Genomic DNA, 19929 nt, shown 5'->3' on the forward strand with positions numbered 1-19929 from the left:
AGGTTATGAGGCATCATCAGGTTATAGGGGGCATGAAGTTATGGGGAGCATCAGATGTTGGGGGACATCAGGTTATGGGGCATCATCAGGTTATGGGGGACAGCAGGTTTATGGGGACCATCAGATGTTGGGGGGAAGCAGGTTATGGGGCATCATCAGGTTATGGGGAGCATCAGATTTTGGGGGACATCAGGTTATGGGGCACATCAGGTTATGAGGAGCATCAGATTTTGGGGGATGTCAGGTTATGGGGCATCATCAGGTTATGGGGGCATCAGATGTTGGGGGAAGCAGGTTATGGGGGAGCATCAGATGTTGGGGCCATCAGGTTATGGGGGGCACATCAGGTTATGGGGCATCATCAGGTTATGGGGGGCATCAGGTTGTGGGTGGACATTGGGTGTTGGGGGGACGCTGGGCATCGGGGGGACACCAGTTGTCAGCCCCAGTTTCCCCAGTGCTCAGCCCCAGTTGCCGCAGGGGCTCAGCACCACCCGCCCACCTCAGCGCTGAGGTCCCCCAGCACCACCCGCCTCCCCCAGCACCGGGGGTCCCGGGTGGGGTGTCCCCCCCACCCCACCCCCCACACCCATCCCGGTGCCCCCCAGACGATGGAGTCGCAGGTGGAGGAGTGGTGCAAGGAGGTGGGGGAGCTGCAGGCGGCGGCGGCGGCGCTGCCGGCGCAGGCGGTGGGCGCGCAGGCGGTGGGGGAGCGGCAGAGCGCGGTGGGGACCCGCATCGTCCGCCTCATCGAGCCCCTCAAGGAGCGGCGGAGGATCCTGCTGGCTTCCAAGGAGGTCCACCAGGTCAGCCATGAGCTGGAGGACGAGGTGGTGAGTACCAGGGGCGTGGGGTGGGGTGGGATGGGGTGGGATTGGGATGCGGTGGGATGGGGTGGGATGGGGATGAGGTGGGATGGGGTGGGATGAGGTGGGATAGGATTGGGATGGGGTGGGGTGGGATGGGGTGGGATTGGGATGGGGTGGGATGAGGTGGGATGGGATTGGGATGGGGTGGAGTGGGGTGGGATGGGGTGGGATGAGGTTGGACTGGGATGGGGTGGGATGGGGTGGGATGGGGTGGGATGAGGTTGGACTGGGATGGGATGGGGTGGGATGAGGTGGGATGGGAGTGGGATGGGAGTGGGATGGGGTGGGATGGGAGTGGGATGGGAGTGGGATGAGGTGGGATGGGATTGGGATGGGGTGGGATGGGATGGGGTGGGATTGGGTAGGATGAGATGGGATGGGGTGGGATGGAGTGGGATGGGACTGGGATGAGGTGGGATGGATTGGGATGGGATTGGGATGGGGTGGGATGGAGTGGGATGGGGTGGGATGGGATTGGGATGAGGTGGGATGGGATTGGGATGGGATGGGACTGGGATGGGGTGGGATTGGGTGGGATGAGATGTGATGGGGTGGGATGGGACTGGGATGAGGTGGGATGGAGTGGGATGGGAATTGGGATGGGGATGGGGTGGGATGGAGTGGGATGGGATTGGGATGAGGTGGGATGGAGTGGGATGGGACTGGGATTGGGATGGGGTGGGATGGGGTGGGATGGGATTGGGATGAGGTGGGATGGGGATGGGATGAGGTGGGATGGAGTGGGATGGGGTGGGATGGGATTGGGATGGGATTGGGATGGGGTGGGGTGGGGTGGGATGGTGTCAGGGATGATGCTGAGGTCCACCACCCACCCCCCCCAGCTGTGGGTGCAGGACCGCCTGCCCTTGGCCACGCTGAAGGACCACGGCACCAACCTGCAGACGGTCCAGCAGTTCATCAAGAAGAACCAGGTCAGCCCCCACACCACAAAAAGGGGGGGGGAGATACACCCCCCATCCCCCCACACCCCACACCCCTTGTCCACCCCGTTTCCTCCTCCTAGAACCTCCGCCGGGAGATCCAGGTCCACCGTCCTCGTGTGGACGAGGTGTTGGAACGCGCCGGAGCCGTCGCCTCCATCAAAAGCCCCGAAGCCGAAGGGGTCCGGCGCCTCCTGGAGCGTTTGGGGACGTTGTGGGAGGAGCTGCAGGAGCGGGCGGAGCGCCGGCAGCAGGACCTGGATGCCACCTACCAGCTGGAGCAATACTACTTCGACGTGGCCGAGGTGGAGTCGTGGTTGGGCGAGCAGGAGCTGCTGCTGATGAGCGAGGAGAAGGGCAAGGTGCCGGACGGGCCGGAGGAGGAGAGGGGGTGGGGGAAGCATCGGATAGACCCCCACCACCACCACCCCACCCCACCCACCTCCACCCCCAACGTCTCACCCCACCGCGTGTGTCCGCCCCACCCAAGGACGAGCAGAGCACCCTCCAGCTCCTCAAAAAGCACCTCCTGACGGAGCAGACGGTGGAGAACTACGAGGAGACCATCGCCCAGCTCTCCCGTCAATGCCGTGCTCTCCTCGAGCTTGGCCATCCTCAAAGGTGGGTTGCCATCTCCTCCGTCCCCCCACCCCCACCCCACCGTTTGAAGACCCCCGGTGGGGGGGTGGAGGGTCTCCTTGGCGCTCACCGGGCGCTGTGTCCCTTGCCCAGCGAACAGGTCAGCAGGCGGCAGTCGCAGGTTGACCGGCTGTACGTGTCTCTGAAGGAGCTGGTGGAGGAGCGCAAGGCCAAGCTGGAGCAGCAGTATTGGCTCTACCAGCTCAACCGCGAGGTGGACGAGCTGGAGCACTGGATCGCCGAGAAGGAGGTGGTGGCCGGCTCACCGGAGCTGGGGCAGGACTTCGAGCACGTCACGGTGAGTCGGGGGATGCACACCCTGGTGGGGGCTTGGCGCGGTTCCTTCTCCATGCCAAGGGTCCTGGAGTTGTCCCCATCCCATGGTGGGCGTCCTGGTGAAGTCCTTGCCCTGAGAAGGGTCTTGGCGCGGTTCCTTCTCCATGCCAAGGGTCCTGGAGTTGTCCCCATCCCATGGTGGGGGTCCTGGTGAAGTCCTTGCCCTGAGAAGGGTCTTGGCGCGGTTCCTTCTCCATGGCAGGAGTCCTGGAGTTGTCCCCATCCCATGGTGGGGGTCTTGGTGCCATCCCTGCTCCATGCTGGGGGTCTTGGCGCGGTTCCTTCTCCATGCCAAGGGTCCTGGAGTTGTCCCCATCCCATGGTGGGGGTCCTGGTGAAGTCCTTGTCCTGAGAAGGGTCTTGGCGCGGTTCCTTCTCCATGCCAAGGGTCCTGGAGTTGTCCCCATCCCATGGTGGGGGTCCTGGTGAAGTCCTTGCCCTGAGAAGGGTCTTGGCGCGGTTCCTTCTCCATGGCAGGAGTCCTGGAGTTGTCCCCATCCCATGGTGGGGGTCTTGGTGCCATCCCTGCTCCATGCTGGGGGTCTTGGCGCGGTTCCTTCTCCATGCCAGGAGTCCTGGAGTTGTCCCCATCCTGTGCCGGGGGTCCTGGCATGTCCCTGCCCTGAGAAGGGTCTTGGCGCGGTTCCTTCTCCATGCCAGGAGTCCTGGAGTTGTCCCCATCCCACGGTGGGGGTCCTGGTGAAGTCCTTGCCCTGAGAAGGGTCTTGGCGCGGTTCCTTCTCCATGCCAAGAGTCCTGGAGTTGTCCCCATCCCATGGTGGGGGTCCTGGCATGTCCCTGCCCCGTGCCAGCGGTCATGTTGTGGTCCCTGTGCTAACCAGGTCCTGGACACCATCCATGCACCATGCTGGGGGTCCTGAGCACCATCCTCATCCTGGGCACCATCCATGCACCATGCTGGGGGTCCTGGCCACCATCCTGGTCCTGGCCACCATCTATGCACCATGCTGGGGGTCCTGGTCACCATCCATGCTCCATGCTGGGGGTCCTGGGTGCCATCCTGGTCTTGGCCACCATCCATGCTCCATGCTGGTGGTCCTGGGCACCATCCTGGTCCTGGCCACCATCTATGCACCATGCTGGGGGTCCTGGGTGCCATCCATGCTCCATGCTGGTGGTCCTGGGTGCCATCCTGGTCCTGGCCACCATCCATGCTCCATGCTGGTGGTCCTGGCCTCCATGCTGGTGGTCCTGGCCACCATCCTGGTCCTGGCCATCATCTATGCTCCATGCTGGTGGTCCTGGCCACCATCCTGGTCCTGGCCACCACCCACGCACCACGCCGTGGATCCTCCCCACCCGTGCCCGGCGGAGCCTGCCTGGCGCTGCCCCCCCCTCACCCCTGTCCACCCCTGTCCATCCCAGCTGCTCCAGGAGAAGTTCCTGGAGTTCGCCAGCGAGACGGGCAGCGTGGGGCAGGAGCGGATCGCCGCCGTCAACCAGATGGTGGACGAACTGATCGACTACGGACACGCTGACGCCGCCACCATCGCCGAGTGGAAGGACGGGGTGAACGAGGCTTGGGCGGATCTGCTGGAGCTGATGGAGACGCGGGCGCAGATGTTGGCGGCTTCTCACGAGCTCCACAAGTTCTTCAACGATTGCAAAGAAGTTTTGGGGCAAATCGAGGAGAAAAGGCAACGGTTGCCCGACCTGGCGGCCCGCGAGGGCAGGACGTCGGCCGGCGCCTTGCAACGGGCGTTGGGCGCCTTCGAGCATGACGTGGAGGTCTTGGTGACCCAAGTCCGGCAGCTCCAAGAGGGCGCGGCGCAGTTGAGGACCCTCTACGCTGGGGACAACGCCGAGGCCATCGCCGGGAGGGAGCAGGAGGTGCTCCGGGCGTGGAAGGAGCTCCTGGCGGCGTGCGAGGAGTGTCGGCTCCACGTCGCCAGCGTCGCCGACAAGATCCGCTTCGTCGGCACCGTGAGGGACCTTCTCGCCTGGATGGACGGCGTCATCTGCCAGATCGGCGCCGGAGAGAAGCCCAGGTAGGGGGAGCTGGGGGCTGCACCGAGGTCCTGGGGCCTCTGCTGGCCCCAAGAACCGTGGCCTGGCCCACCTGGAGGACCCATGTCCTGTCCCAACCCAAAGACCCATGTCCTGTCCCACCTGGAGGACCTGTCTTGGGCCATCTGTGGCACCAAGAACACATGTCCTGGCCCACCTGGAGGACCCATGTCCTGTCCCACCTGGAGGACTCATGTCCTGTCCCAACCCAAAGACCCATGTCCTGTCCCAACCCAAGGACCCATGTCCTGTCCCACCTGGAGGACCTGTCTTGGGCCATCTGTGGCACCAAGAACACATGTCCTGTCCCACCTGGAGGACTCATGTCCTGGCCCAACACAAGGACCCATGTCCTGTCCCACCTGGAGGACCCATGTCCTGTCCCACCTGGAGGACCTATATCTTGGGCCATCTGTGGCACCAAGAACCCATGTCCTGGTCCACCTGGAGGACCTATGTCCTGTCCTGTCCCACCTGGAGGACCTGTCTTGGCCCATCTGTGGCACTAAGAACCCATGTCCTGGTCCACCTGGAGGACCCATGTCCTGGACCACCTGGAGGACCCATGTCCTGGCCCGTCCATGGCACTAAGAAACCATGTCCTGTCCCAACCCAAGGACCCATGTCCTGTCCCACCTGGAGGACCTGTCTTGGCCCATCTGTGGCACTAAGAACCCATGTCCTGTCCCACCTGGAGGACCCATGTCCTGTCCCACCTGGAGGACCCATGTCCTGTCCCACCTGGAGGACCCATGTCCTGTCCCAACACAAGGACCCATGTCCTGTCCCACCTGGAGGACCTACATCTTGGGCCATCTGTGGCACCAAGAACCCGTGTCCTGTCCCACCTGGAGGACCCGTGTCCTGTCCCACCTGGAGGACCTATGTCTTGGGCCATCTGTGGCACCAAGAACCCATGTCCTGTCCCACCTGGAGGACCCATGTTCTGGACCACTTGGAGGACCCATGTCCTGTCCCACCTGGAGGACTCTCTCCTGTCCCATCCATGGCACCACAGACCCATCTCCCATCCTGGGGTGGGGGTGGTGGTGTCCTTCCTCCTGCTCTCCCAGCACTGTCCCCTCCGGCAGGGACGTCTCCTCGGTGGAGCTGCTGATGAACGACCACCAGGGTCTCAAGAGCGAGATGGAAGCCCGCGGCAAGAGCATCGCCGCCTGCCTGGAGCTGGGCAAGTCCCTCATCCTCGGCAAGAGCCCGGCAGCCAACGAGGTGCCGGAGGGGGGGGGAGGGGTGGGCGATGGGGTGGGGGGAGGGGACCTGTGGCGCAATCCTGACCCACCACCCCCCAGATCAAAGCCCACGTGGAGAAACTCCTGGCGAAGAAGAAGGAGATGCTGGAGAAGTGGGACAAGCACTGGGAATGGCTGCAGCAGAGTGAGTCCCACCGGTGGGGTGGGGGTGGGGGTGGGGGTGGGGGTGGGGGAGGGTCACGGCCACGAGCGTGTCCTGATGCCCGCCGGGCAGCGCGGGAGGTGCACCAGTTCGCCCAGGAGGCCGTGGTGGCCGACGCGTGGCTGACGGCGCAGGAGCCGCTGCTGAAGAGCCAGGAGCTGGGCGGCAGCGTGGACGAGGTGGAGCAGCTGATCCGGCGCCACGAGGCCTTCCGCAAGGCGGCGGCCGCCTGGGAGGAGCGCTTCAGCTCGCTGCGGCGCCTCACCACGGTACGGACGGGGCCTCGCCGCCTACGGCAGGACCTGCCGCCCGGCCGCGGCGCCCGCCGGAGCAGCGGCCACGGCCCTGTCCCCATCCCCGTCTCCCTCCTCATCTTCAACCGGGCAACATCCTCATCCACACCTCTGAAACACCTCCGTCCCACCTCCGTCCCACCTCCATCCCCACCTCCATCTCCACCTCCATCCCCACCTCCGTCCCACCTCCATCCCCACCTCCATCCCACCTCCATCCCCACCTCCATCTCCACCTCCATCCCCACCTCCGTCCCACCTCCATCCCCACCTCCGTCCCACCTCCATCTCCACCTCCATCCCCACCTCCGTCCCACCTCCGTCCCACCTCCATCCCCACCTCCATCTCCACCTCCATCCCCACCTCCGTCCCACCTCCGTCCCACCTCCATCCCCACCTCCATCTCCACCTCCGTCCCACCTCCATCTCCACCTCCATCCCCACCTCCATCCCCACCTCCGTCCCACCTCCATCTCCACCTCCATCCCCACCTCCATCCCCACCTCCGTCCCACCTCCATCTCCACCTCCATCCCCACCTCCATCCCCACCTCCGTCCCACCTCCATCTCCACCTCCATCCCCACCTCCATCCCCACCTCCGTCCCACCTCCATCTCCACCTCCGTCCCACCTCCGTCCCACCTCCATCCCCACCTCCATCCCACCTCCGTCCCACCTCCATCCCCACCTCCATCCCCACCTCCATCCCCACCTCCATCCCCACCTCCGTCCCACCTCCATCTCCACCTCCATCTCCACCTCCATCCCCACCTCCGTCCCACCTCCATCCCCACCTCCGTCCCACCTCCGTCCCACCTCCGTCCCACCTCCGTCCCACCTCCATCCCCACCTCCGTCCCACCTCCGTCCCACCTCCGTCCCACCTCCATCCCCACCTCCGTCCCACCTCCGTCCCACCTCCGTCCCACCTCCATCCCCACCTCCATCCCCACCTCCATCCCACCTCCATCCCTATCTCCATCCCTATCTCCATCCCTATCTCCATCCCTATCTCCATCTCCACCTCCGTCCCACCTCCGTCCCACCTCCGTCCCACCTCCATCCCCACCTCCATCTCCACCTCTGTCCCACCTCCGTCCCACCTCCATCTCCACCTCCATCCCTATCTCCATCTCCACCTCCTTCCCACCTCCATCTCCACCTCCATACCTATCTCCATCCCTATCTCCATCTCCACCTCCATCCCACCTCCATCTCCACCTCCATCCCTATCTCCATCCCACCTCGGAACTACCTCCATCCCACTTCCATCCTACCTCCATCTCCACTTCCATCCCCACCTCCGTCCCACCTCCATCTCCACCTCCATCACCACCTCCATCTCCATCCCCACCTCCATCCCACCTCCATCCCACCTCCATCTCCACCTCCATCCCCATCTCCATCCCACTTCCATCTCTATCTCCACCTCCACCTCCATCCCCACCTCCATCCCACCTCTGAACCACTTCCGTCCCACCTCCGTCCCACCTCCATCTCCACCTCCACCTTCACCTGCATCCTACCTCCATCTCCACCTCCATTTCCACCTCTATCCCACCTCCATCTCTATCCCACCTCCATCCCCATCTCCGCCTTCATCCCACCTCCACCTCCACCTCCATGCCCGCCCCGCAGATCGAGAAGCTGAAAGCGGAGCAGAACAAGCAGCCCCCGACGCCACTCCTGAGCCGCAAATTTTTGGGGGAACCCCCGGGGGGACCAACGCCGTCACCAGGGGGGCCCGAGCGCCCCGAAAGCCGCCGGCTGGAGCCCCGCGTCGCCTACGTGCGCCACGAGCTCCGTCCCGAGCGCCTACAGCCCAAGCTGGACCGCGTCCAGGGACCTCCTGGGGATGGTGGTCCCGGGGAGGACCCGCAACCCCCCGCCACCACCGGTGACACCCCGGCGCCCCCCAAACCCGAAGACCCCGCGGAGGGCAGGACAGGGCTGCTGGAGCGGCGCCGGGAGCGGCGAGAGCGCCGGTTGGAACGGCAGGAATCCAGCGAGCCGGAGCTGCCGCGGCACGACGGCAAGGGCGGCGGGTGAGCGTGGGGACGGGGACGCCGGTGTCACCGCCGGGTGGCCGGGACTGACGTGATCCCCCCGCCGAATCTCCACTGACAGCAAAGCCACGTTGGCCGACATCGTGGAGCAGCTGCAGGAGAAGGAGGCGGGTGGCCCCTTGCCAGCTTCGGTGAGTCGTTGGTGTCCCCTTGGTGTCCCCTTGGTGTCCCCTTGGTGTCCTTTTGGTGTCCTTTTGGTGTCCCCTTGGTGTCCTCCTGGTGTCCCGTTGGCATTCCCTTGCCATCTCCTTGCCTTCAACTTGCTGTCCCCTTGGTGCCCCCTTGGTGCCCCCTTGGTGCCCCCTTGGTGCCCCCTTGATGTCCCCTTGATGTCCCCTTGGTGTCCCCTTGGTGCCCCCTTGGTGCCCCCTTGGTGGCCCCTTGGTGCCCCCTTGGTGTCCCCTTAGTGTCCTTTTGGTGTCCCCTTGGTGTCCTCCTGGTGTCCTGTTGGCATTCCCTTGCCATCTCCTTGCCTTCAACTTGCTGTCCCCTTGGTGTCCCCTTGGTGCCCCCTTGGTGCCCCCTTGATGTCCCCTTGATGTCCCTTTGATGTCCCCTGGATGTCCCCTGGATGCCCCCTTGGTGCCCCCTTGGTGCCCCCTTGGTGTCCTTTTGGTGTCCCCTTGGTGTCCTCCTGGTGTCCCGTTGGCATTCCCTTGCCATCTCCTTGCCTTCAACTTGCTGTCCCCTTGGTGTCCCCTTGGTGTCCCCTTGGTGTCCTCTTAGTGTCCCCTTGGTGTCCTCCTGGTGTCCTCCTGGTGTCCCGTTGGCATTCCCTTGCCACCTCCTTGCCTTCAACTTGATGTCCCCTTGGTGTCCTTTTGGTGTCCCCTTGGTGTCCTCCTGGTGTCCCGTTGGCATTCCCTTGCCATCTCCTTGCCTTCAACTTGCTGTCCCCTTGGTGCCCCCTTGGTGCCCCCTTGGTGCCCCCTTGGTGCCCCCTTGGTGTCCTCTTAGTGTCCCCTTGGTGTCCTCTTGGTGTCCCGTTGGCATTCCCTTGCCATCTCCTTGCCTTCAACTTGATGTCCCCTTGGTGTCCCCTTGGTGTCCACTCAGTGCTCCCTCGGTGTCCCCTTGCTGTCACATTGGTGTCCCCTTGGTATCCTCTCAATGTCCCCTTGGTGCTCCCTTGGTGCTCCCTTGGTGTCCCCTTGGTGTCCCCTTGGTGCCCTCTCGATGTCCCTTTGGTGTCCCCTCGGTGCCCCCTCGATGTCCCCTCGGTGCCCCCTCGATGTCCCTTTGGTGCCCCTTTAGTGTCCCTTTGGTGCCCCCTCGGTGCTCCCTCTATGTCCCTTTGGTGTCCCTTTGGTGCCCCCTCGATGTCCCCTCGGTGCCCCCTCGATGTCCTCTTGGTGTCCCCTCGGTGACCCCTCCGTGCCCCCCCCTCGGGGGCTGCCAGGGTCACACCGTGCCCCCCCGCCCCCCCCCCCAGCCCCGGGAGCGGGACTCCCCCGCCCGCCTGCCCGCCGGCCCCGAGGCGCTGCCGGAGAGGACCCCGCGCCCCGAGCGCCCGCGCGCCCCGCGACCGCCCCAAGCCCCGACGGCGCCCGCGGCCCAAGGACCCCTCGCAGGGCGCGGGGGAGACGCGGCGGTCGCGGTCGGCCCCAGCCCAGGGCAGCGCCCCCCCGCCGCCCCCGCCCCCCACGCACACGGTGCAGCACGAGGGCTTCCTCTTCCGCAAACACGAGCTCGACGGACCCAACAAGAAGGCGTCCAACAGGTCAGCGGGGTCAACGGGGTCAACGGGGGAGGGGGTGCCGCGGGGGTGGGGGGCCCATCCATGGGGGAGGTTCAGCAGGGTTTGGAGGGTCAGTAATGGACATCACGCAGCAAGGGGTGGGGTTCCATCCATGGAGGGGGTCACCAGGGCTTGGAGAACCAACAAAGGAGGTGGGTCACCAGGGCTTGGAGATCCATCCATGGAGGGGGTCACCAGGGCTTGGAGATCCATCCATGGAGGGGGGTCACCAGGGCTTGGAGAACCATCCATGGAGGGGGGTCACCAGGGCTTGGAGATCCATCCATGGAGGGGGGTCACCAGGGCTTGGAGATCCATCCATGGGGAGGGTTCAAGGTTTGGAGATCCATCCATGGAGGGGGGTCACCAGGGCTTGGAGATCCATCCATGGAGGGGGGTCACCAGGGCTTGGAGATCCATCCATGGGGAGGGTTCAAGGTTTGGAGATCCATCCATGGAGGGGGGTCACCAGGGCTTGGAGATCCATCCATGCCGTGGGCGCCCCGTCGCTCGGGGGGATCCCCCCCCCCCCAAATCCTCCAGCAGCCGTAGGTCACCCCCCAGCCCCACCTCCTCCGCCGTGTTGTCCCCCCTCCCCCCGAGCAGATCCTGGGTGAACCTCTACTGCGTCCTGAGCAAGGGTGACCTGGGCTTCTACAAGGACGCCAAGGGCCCGGCGGCCGGCAGCACCCACGGGGGCGAACCCCTCCTCAACCTCCACCACGCCACCAGCGAGGTGGCCAGCGACTACAAGAAGAAGAAGAACGTCTTCAAGCTCAAGTAGGTTGGGGTGGGGGCGTCGGGGGAGGGGGACCCCCAAATCCCACCCGTGGGGTGGGGCGGGCGCCTTGAGTAGGTCCTTCTCTGGTAGGACCAGCGACGGGAGCGAGTTCCTCCTGCAGGCCAAAGATGAGGTAGGTGCCTACAAGGTGGTGGCCATGGGTCCAGGGGGGGGGGGTTGGGGGGCTGGGTGAAGGTGGGGGAGGGGAGGTGGTGATGGTTTTGGGGTGTCCCCCCCCCCAGGAGGACATGCAGGGGTGGCTGAGGGCGCTGGCCGCCTGCGCCCAGGAGCACGCCGAGGTGGCGCGGTGGAACCAAGGTCTTCTCACCACCTCGTCCACCGACGAGGGCCTCCCGCGGCGGGACGGCGAGCGGCGCCCCAGCGCCGGGGGGAGGCGGAAGTGACCCCCCGCCCCCCGCCCCCGCACCCCCCTTTTCTGGGGACCCCACACGTGGGGGGGGGGGGGGTGGGACAGGAGGGGGGGTGGGGGGCTCCGTGGGGAGGCTGGTTTGGGGGACGCCCCTCCCCCAGCTTTGCGTCCCATGGGTGGGGATGGGGTGCCCTGACAAATCCTGGGGGACCCCCCCCCCCAAATCCTGGGGACCCCCCCCAAGTCGTGGGTAACCCCCCACCCAAATCCTGGGGGACCCCCCCCCCCAAATCCTGGGGACCCCCCCAAGTCGTGGGTAACCCCCCCACCCAAATCCTGGGGGACCCCCCACCCAAATCTTGGGGGACCCCCCACCCAAATAATGGGGGATCTCACCCAAATCCTGGGGGACCCCCCCCCAAATCCTGGGGACCCCCCACAAGTCGTGGGTAACCCCCCCACCCAAATCCTGGGGGACCCCCCACCCAAATAATGGGGGATCTCACCCAAATCCTGGGGGACCCCCCCCCAAATCCTGCTCCCTCCCCCCCCAAATCCTGGGGGACCTCCCCCAAATCCTGGGTATCCCCTCCTAAATCCTGGGGGACCCCCCACCCAAATCCTGGGGGGACCCCCCACCCAAATCCTGGGGGGTCCCCTCCAATCCTGGGGGACCCCCCCCCAAAAAAAACCCTGGATTTGGGGGGGTGGGGGGTGCCAGGGGGAGCTGCCGCGTGGGTAGGGATGAGCCGCCCCCCCCAATTGCCCCCCCAAATCCCCCCCCCCTCCTGGGATCCCCCTCCCTCGGCCCCCCCTTCTCCCATGCACAAGCCATAGAACCGGGGGGGGGGGTCCCCCATCACCCCGGGGAGGGGGGGGTTCCCCATCACCCAGGGGTCCCCCAAATTTGACAGTGGGGGGAGGGGACAGAGCCACGCCCCGTCCCCCCCCCCCCGCAAAAAAAAAAGAAGTTGGGGCGGGGGGGGGGATGGGCAGAGTTTGTATTTGTAAAGAATTTAACATAAGCCAGGAAAATAACCCCAAAAATTAACACACGCCCCCTCCCCCCCAAACACTTGCACACCCCCCGCCGCCCCCTCCCCCCCCCCCCCCCCGGCCCCCCCCCCAGGCCCCAGCGCTGCGCTGTGACTGTATAAATGTAATAAAATCTCCGCTGCACCCCCCAGCACCCCCAAAATGAAGCAGCAGGAAGGAGCCCAGGGACCCCCACCCCCACCGGAGGGGGTGGGGGTTGGGGGGAGGGAGGTGGGGGAGGGGCTGGGGGGGCTGGGGGTGTGTGTGTGTGCTCATTGGAGGGGTTTTAGGGGGGCTGGGAAGGGTTAAGGGGATCCCGGGGGGAATGGGGGCGCTTTGGGGAGTCCGTGGGGGGTTGGGGGTCACTTTGGAGGTGGGGGGGGGGGTCGATGGGGGTCTTGGGGGGCGCTTTGAGGGGGTTGGGGGGACCTGCAGGGTTGAGGGGTTCCCTGGGGGGGGTCTTGGGGGCTGGAGGGGGCCATGGAGGCGGGGGGGAGGGGTTGGGGGGGGTCTCAGGGTTTAGGGGGGGCGATGCGGTCCCCCCCGCCCCCTCCCACCCAAGCTGTGCTGCTGGCCCTTTAAGAGCGAGCGTGCTGGCACGATAAAGCCCACCCACCCCCGCCTGACTGGCACCGCTCTTGACCAATGGGCGTGCGGGCTGTGAGCGGGCTGGGCGAACCCAAGGGCGGCGAGGGCGGGGCGGCGCGGGCCCCTTCGGATGGACCAATAGTGATTAGCGGAGGGCGGGGCGGCGGCGCGGATCGACCAATGAGAAGCCCGGGGGCGGGGACGCCGGGCGGAAGCGGCAGAGCCGGGCGGCCATGGCGGCGCCGGGCGGGGCGGCGCGGCCCGGGGCGGAGGTCGTGCAGCTCAACGTGGGCGGCAAGAGGCGCGTGGCCGGGGACCCCCTTCCGGGAAACCCCCCAGGGCCCCCGGTGTCCCCCTCTCAGCCTTCCGGGTCCCTCCCGTGTGTCCCCCCCTCAGCCTTCCGGGTCCCCCCGGTGTCCCCCCCCCTCAATCTTCCGGGTCCCTCCCGTGTCCCCCCCCCTCAGCCTTCCCGGGTCCCCCCGGTGTCCCCCCCCCTCAATCTTCCGGGTCCCTCCCGTGTCCCCCCCCCCTCAGCCCTCCGGCTCCCCCCGGTGTCCCCCCCCTCAATTTTCCGGCTCCCCTCGGTGTCCCCCCCCCCTCAATCTTCCGGGTCCCTCCCCTGTCCCCCCCTCAATTTTCCGGCTCCCCCCGTTCCCCCCCGCCCCCCCCTCCCCCCGGACTCTTCCTGCCCCCTCACGAGGTTTTGGGGGTCCCCCCAGGGTCGTCCCCTGCCCCCGAGTCTTTCTCCCCCTCCCCAAGGTTTTTTGGGGCCTTCCCAGCCTCCCTCCCCCCCCCCCCCCGAGTCTTTCTGCCCCTCAGGGTCTTCCTGCCCCCCCCCCCCACTGTCTTCCTGCCCCTCCTAGATTGTCTTCCCCCCCCCCCCCCCCCCGACACTTTCTGCCCCTCCAGGGTCTTTTTCCAGGCCCCCCCCCCCAGCTTTCTGCCCCCACAAAGTGACTTTCTGCCCTTCACAGGGGTTTCTGCGCCCCCCCCCCCCCCCCCGGGGGTCTTTCTCCCCCCTCCCCCATCTCACAGCCTGGCCCTGCCCCCCCCCCCCCACAGGTTCAGCACATCCCGCCAGACGCTGACCTGGATCTCAGATTCCTTCTTCTCCAGGTGACTTTTTTTTGGGGGGGGCACGGACCCCACAGGGGAAAGAGTGGGGGGAGGGGTCCATACAGGACCTCCTTGACCCCCGGTGTCCCATCTCCCCCCCCCCCCCCAGCCTCCTGAGCGGCCGCATCTCCACCCTGAAGGATGAGACCGGAGCCGTGAGTCCTTCCAACCCTGCCGGGGGTGGGGGGGTGGGTTGGGGGGGGGTGTCCCCTCTTTGCAAAGTTGGGGTGGGGTCCCAAAATTTTTCCTCCTGCCCCTCCCCCCCGCCCCCCTCCCCAAAAAAAAAAAAGATTTTCATCGACCGGGATCCCACCGTCTTCGCCCCCATCCTCAACTTCCTGCGGACGAAAGAACTCGACCCCCGAGGCGTCAGCATCTCCCTCCTCCTCCACGAAGCGCAATTTTACGGCATCACCCCTTTAGGTGACGACTTTTTTTTTTTTTGGGGGGGGGGGGAGGGGCGCTGCTAAAATTCCAGATTTTGGGGTTCACGGCTCTGCTTTGGCTCCCCAAGTGCGCCGCTTGCAGCTGCGGGAAGAATTGGACCGCTCGTCTTGCGGCAGCGTCCTCTTCAACGGCTACCTGCCCCCCCCAGGTAACCCCCCCCGCCCCCCCCCCCCCCCCAGCCAACTGGGGCACCCCCCTCCCCCCTCCAAACCCCTCAGATTTCTCTTCCTTCCCCCCCAAAAAAAAAAAAACCAACCCACCAGTTTTACCGGCCAAACGCCGTAACCGGCACAGCGTGGCGGGGCCGCAGATCGCCGCCCGTTTGCCGGCGACGTCGGTGCGACGCAGTAACACCATGCCTCCCAGTTTGGGCAACGCTGGCTTACTGGGACGCTTGTTGGAAGACCGAACTGGTGCTGCTGGTAAGGATGGTGCCACCGGGAGGTTTCCTCGGTTCTGCCGTCGCGGCACATTTTACCACCCTGTTTTGGGTGGGTATTTTTTTTATTTTTTTATTATTTTTTTCCCCGTAGCGAGCGAACCGGGAGCGGTACGGATCGTCTGCGGGCATCACAACTGGATTGCGGTGGCTTATTCCAGTTCCTCGTCTGTTATAGGTAAACTGGGAGAAGGGGGGGATGGGACCGGGGTACCGGCGCCGCCGCCGAGCCCCGCCGGCATCTCCTGCTTGTCCGTAGGATGAAGGAGACAACGGGGTGGCAGCAGGTGTTCTCCAGCCCGCGGCTGGACTGGGTGATCGAGCGGGTGGCCCTCAACGCCAAGGTCCTCGGCGGAGCTTTGGGTGACCACGACAAGATGGTGGCGGTGGCATCCTGCAGCGAGATCATCCTCTGGGCCCTGCAAGCCGACGGCAACGGCAGCGAGATCGGTGAGGAAAATCCCCCCTCCCCCCCCCCCCCGCCGAGGTGGATCCCGAAGGATCTGGGCGAGATCTGACTCTTTCTCCTCCTGGCTCAGGGGTTTTCCACCTGGGGGTGCCGGTGGAAGCCCTCTCTTCGTGGGGAACCAACTCATCGCCACCAGCCACACCGGTAAAATTGGCGTCTGGAACGCTGTCACCAAGCACTGGCAGGTGAGCGCGCGCGGGCGGCGCCGCCACCGCTTTTGTCCCCAAGTTGTCCCCACAACTTTCGTCCCTGTCCCTCCTGCAGATCCAGGACGTCGTCCCCATCAACAGCTACGACGCCGCTGGCACCTTCCTCCTCCTGGGTTGCAACAACGGCTCCATCTACTACGTGGGTGAGCGTCGGCGACGCGGCTCGAACCGCCGCGGTCGGTGGCAACGCCGCCGCCGTCACCGTCCCTCTGTGTCCCGTCCCCCCGCCTCCAGATGTCCAGAAGTTCCCCCTGCGCATGAAGGACAACGACCTGCTGGTGACGGAGCTCTACCGCGACCCCACCGAAGACGCCGTCACGGCACTCAGCGTCTACCTCACCCCCAAGACCAGTAAGACCTCGGGAGGAGGGGCTCCCCGCCCCCACCGGTTCGCTACTGGGATGAACTGGGAGGTGGTTTTCCCGTCCGTAGGTGACAGCGGGAATTGGATCGAGATCGCTTATGGCACCAGCTCCGGGGTGGTGCGGGTCATCGTGCAGCACCCCGAAACGGTGGGCTCCGGCCCTCAGCTTTTCCAAACCTTCACCGTTCACCGCAGCCCCGTCACCAAAATCATGCTGTCGGAAAAACACCTCATCTCCGGTGAGCGCCAAACCGGGAAAAAAGAGCACCGGCAGGCGAGGAAATCACCGGTAGGCGAAGAAATCACCGGTTTCGGCCGCTCATCCCACCCGTTTTTCCCAGTTTGTGCCGACAACAACCACGTCCGGACCTGGACAGTGACTCGTTTCCGCGGGATGATTTCCACCCAACCCGGCTCGACGCCGTTGACTTCCTTCAAAATCCTTTCCCTGGAGGATCTGGACAATCCCACCGGCTGCAGCGCCGGCACCGATATCGGTATGAGGATCCCTGGGGGGGATGGGAGGGGTGCTGAGCTGGAAGAATTTAAATTTTTTTTTTTTTTAATTTTATTTTTTGGGGGGTAGGACCCTTCGGCGAGCGGGATGAGCAGCAGGTCTTCATCCAACGCGTGGTGCCGGACGCGTGCCAGGTCTTCGTCCGCCTTTCCTCCACCGGGAAAAAGTGAGGGCTTGCCGCCGGCGAAGGGAAAAACCGAAGGGGTTGGGCTGGATTGGGGAGGGGGATCCTGAAATACCCGCGGATCACCCCGCGCGGATCACCGGATCCCCATCTTTTAGGATCTGCGAGGTGCGGTCGGTGGACGCCACGGCCATCACCGCCTTCACCGTCCACGAGTGCGAGGGATCCAGCCGCATCGGGTCGCGGCCGCGCCGGTACCTCTTCACCGGCCACGCCAACGGCAGCCTCCAGATGTGGGACCTCACCACCGCCATGGAGATGCTGGGCAAGCCGGCAGGTAACCCTGGGGAGGGGGATTTTGGGGTGCCCCCCCACCCCCCACCCCCTCAAAACCCTGGATCCTCACCCTTCGTCCCGCAGAAGCCGACGGTTTGACCGAAGAGGAGCTGTTACGGCAACTGGATCAATGCGATTTGGCGGTAACCGGCCCCCCTGGCCCCCCCCGGCCCCCCAACAGCAGGTAGGAGACCACCGGGGTCCCCTCATTTTTTTTTTTTTTAAATTCTCCCCAGTTTTTTTTGGGGTGTCCATCCCCCCCCCCCAAATCCCCAATCCTGTTTGTTTTTTTTTTTTTTTTTTCCCCGCAGCCTCCGGTCACAGGGAGCCGGGCGGGGGGACCTACCCCTTCCCTCCCCCCCCCTCCCCCCAAAACTCCACGGTGACCCCCAAGGCTGCTCTCGAGGGGCAGGGGGTGACCCCCCTTCCTTTTCTGGGGGTCCCCGGGGGGGAGGGGGCAGCTTCGTGGAGCGCTGCCAGGAGCTGGCCCAACGCCTCGACCCCCCTGAACCTTCTCGCTTCGGGGGGAGACCCCAAAATTTCCGACCCACACCCCCTCGACGACCCCTCAACACCGGGACCCCGCCGGCGACCCCCCCGTTCTGCCCCCCTCCCCCAGCCCCTGAAGCTCTCCCCATCGTCCCGCTGGTGACCCCCAAATCCCGGCTTAACGAGACGTCGTTTTGAGGGGGGGCAGGACCCCCCCCCCCCCCCAACCACACGCTGTGCCTTCATTTTGGGGGGAGGGGGGGCCTGCTGCCCCCTCCCACACAGACTCTGGGAGGATTTGGGGAGGGGGGAGGGGCGTGGAGGAAGGCCCCCCTCCCCCCACCCCGTGCCAAAGTGCTGTGGGTTTTGGGGTTCCCCCCCCACTACACCCCCTTTTCCCCTCCGTTGTGTGGCCTGTGGTTTTTGGGGGACCCCCCCCAGCGTCGTCTTGAGGGGGGCTGGGCCCCTATAGACCAAGACCCCCGCCCCGTGCCCCCCCAGCACCGCGCCGGGGGTCCCCCTATAGGGTGCCCCACGGGCTATAGGCGCCCATGGGCTGCGGGGGGGGGGGGGGGGGGGGGGGGGCTGTGCTGGGTGATGTCACCCCCCCGGGGTGTGGCCATGGGGAGGGGGGGCGGGGCTGGGCAGCCTGCCCCTCCCCTCCCCCCCCCTCCCCCCTTCAGGGGGCCCCACGGCCGGGCTCAGAGAGCCCCCCCTCCCCCACTGAGGGGACCCAGGCGGCCGGTGACGTCAGCAGGCGGGGGGCCAGCTGCTCCCCCTCCCCCACCCCCGGCCCCATGGGGGGCCCTATGGGCACCAGTGGGGGGATGGGAGGGGGGGAGGGGGCATGCGTCTCGTGTCTCACATGCACACACAACCCCCCCCCGCCCCCCCCCGTGAAGACCCCCGTGTCCCATCCCCCCCCCCCCCCCATCATCATCGTCCTGGTCCTAACACCCGCCCCCACCCCCACCCCCCCCCTTCCTGCCTTGGACGGTGCGCAGGGGTGGGTCTGTGTGTGGAGGGGCCAGGGCCCCCTCCTGGCCCCAGCCCATGGCCCCGCCCCCTACTAGAACCCCGCCCCTCCCACCTCTGGACCCGCCCCCTGCTATAACCCCGCCCACTCTGGCCCCTGGCTGCGGCCCCTTCCCCTCCCCCACCCCCCACTATAAACGCCCTGGCTTTGCCCCCTGGCTCCACCCTGTATTATAACCCCTCCCACTCCTACCGGGCCACGCCCCTCCGAGCCATGACCCCGCCCCTATTATAACTGCTCCCATCCCGGGCCACGCCCCTCCCACCTCTGGCACCCGCCCCCCTACTATAACCCCATCTGCTTCTGCCCCTGGCTCAGGCCCCTGCCCTCCCACACCATAACCCCGCCCACTCCTGCCCTGGCCCCGCCCCTCCAGCCCTTGGTCCCGCCCCCTACTACAACCCCGCCCACTCCAGTCCCTGGCTAAGGCTCCTGCCCCTACTATAACCCCGTCTGCTTCTCCCCCTGGCTCCGCCCTGTACCATAACCCCGCCCACTCCTGCAAGGCCCCGCCCCTCCGAGCCCTGGCCACGCCCCCTAATGTAACACTGCCTGGCCCCGCCCCTACTATAACCCCCGTCCGCTTCAGCCCCTGCCCCCCCCAACCCCGCCCACTCCTACCCTGGCCCCGCCCCCTACTATAGCCTCACCCCTCCCACCTCTGGCCCCGCCCCCTACTATAACCCCATCCACTTCTGGCTCTGGCCCCTGCCCCCCCATAGCCCGCCCTCTCCTGTCCTGGCCCCGCCCCTCCAGCCCCTGGTCCTGCCCCCTACTACAACCCCGCCCACTCTGCCACGCCCCTACCATAACATTCCTGGCTTTGGCCCCTGGCTCCGCCCTGTAATATAACCCCGCCCACTTCTGCCAGGCCCTGCCCCTCTAAGCCTTGGCCTCGCCCCTACTCTAACTCCACCCCTCCTGCCCCTGGCCCCGCCCCTACCATTACCCCGCCCGCTCCTGGCTCCACCCCTACCATAACCGTGCCTGCTCCTGGCCCTGCCCCTACCATAACCCCGCCCACTCCCGGCCCCGCCCCCTACCATTACCCCGCCCGCTCCCGGCTCCGCCCCTACCATAACCGTGCCCGCTCCCTGCCCCGCCCCTACCATTACCCCACCCGCTCCCGGCCCCCGCCCCTACCATTACCCCACCCGCTCCCGGCCCCGCCCCTACCATAACCGTGCCCGCTCCCGGCCCCGCCCCTACCATTACCCCACCCGCTCCGCGCCCCCCCTACCATTACCCCACCCGCTCCCGGCCCCGCCCCTACCATAACCGTGCCC

The 19929-nt window shown here is 66.1% G+C and overlaps 2 protein-coding genes and 1 long non-coding RNA gene across 7 annotated transcripts; 2 read left to right on the forward strand and 1 right to left on the reverse strand.

Moving 5' to 3' along the window:
• Window positions 1-572: 572 nt before the first annotated feature.
• On the forward strand, window positions 573-11545 carry LOC308057392 (spectrin beta chain, non-erythrocytic 4-like). Its single transcript, XM_080411502.1, is given in 16 exon segments — window positions 573-833; window positions 1712-1801; window positions 1894-2172; window positions 2301-2431; window positions 2543-2747; window positions 4172-4794; window positions 5905-6043; window positions 6124-6208; window positions 6299-6495; window positions 8158-8564; window positions 8647-8716; window positions 10018-10104; window positions 10106-10305; window positions 10930-11103; window positions 11195-11237; window positions 11347-11545. Coding segments are annotated over 16 exon segments (3114 nt in total). The 5' UTR covers window positions 573-611; the 3' UTR covers window positions 11509-11545.
• LOC308057393 lies at window positions 4803-5893 on the reverse strand. Of its 5 annotated transcripts, none has more exons than XR_013925252.1 (4): window positions 5530-5893; window positions 5110-5257; window positions 4971-5079; window positions 4803-4915 (listed from the first exon to the last, which is right to left on the reverse strand). It is a non-coding gene; the product is annotated as an uncharacterized lncRNA (long non-coding RNA). The 5 variants fall into 5 exon arrangements; XR_013925253.1 differs by having other exon boundaries at window positions 4803-4924; window positions 4955-5079; XR_013925250.1 differs by having other exon boundaries at window positions 4803-5079; window positions 5160-5257.
• A 1587-nt stretch (window positions 11546-13132) lies between the features above and the next one.
• On the forward strand, window positions 13133-18010 carry SHKBP1 (SH3KBP1 binding protein 1). The gene is given in 19 exon segments (XM_080411503.1): window positions 13133-13398; window positions 14160-14213; window positions 14323-14368; window positions 14504-14636; window positions 14728-14808; window positions 14924-15082; window positions 15194-15253; window positions 15256-15277; window positions 15359-15549; window positions 15639-15671; window positions 15674-15753; window positions 15833-15920; window positions 16012-16128; window positions 16210-16380; window positions 16483-16638; window positions 16728-16824; window positions 16941-17119; window positions 17203-17302; window positions 17430-18010. Coding segments are annotated over 19 exon segments (2211 nt in total). The 5' UTR covers window positions 13133-13330; the 3' UTR covers window positions 17806-18010.
• Window positions 18011-19929: the final 1919 nt, after the last annotated feature.

The sequence above is a fragment of the Falco punctatus genome (genome assembly GCF_963210335.1).
Source record: "Falco punctatus genome assembly, contig: scaffold_292, whole genome shotgun sequence".
NCBI classification, from domain to species: domain Eukaryota; kingdom Metazoa; phylum Chordata; class Aves; order Falconiformes; family Falconidae; genus Falco; species Falco punctatus.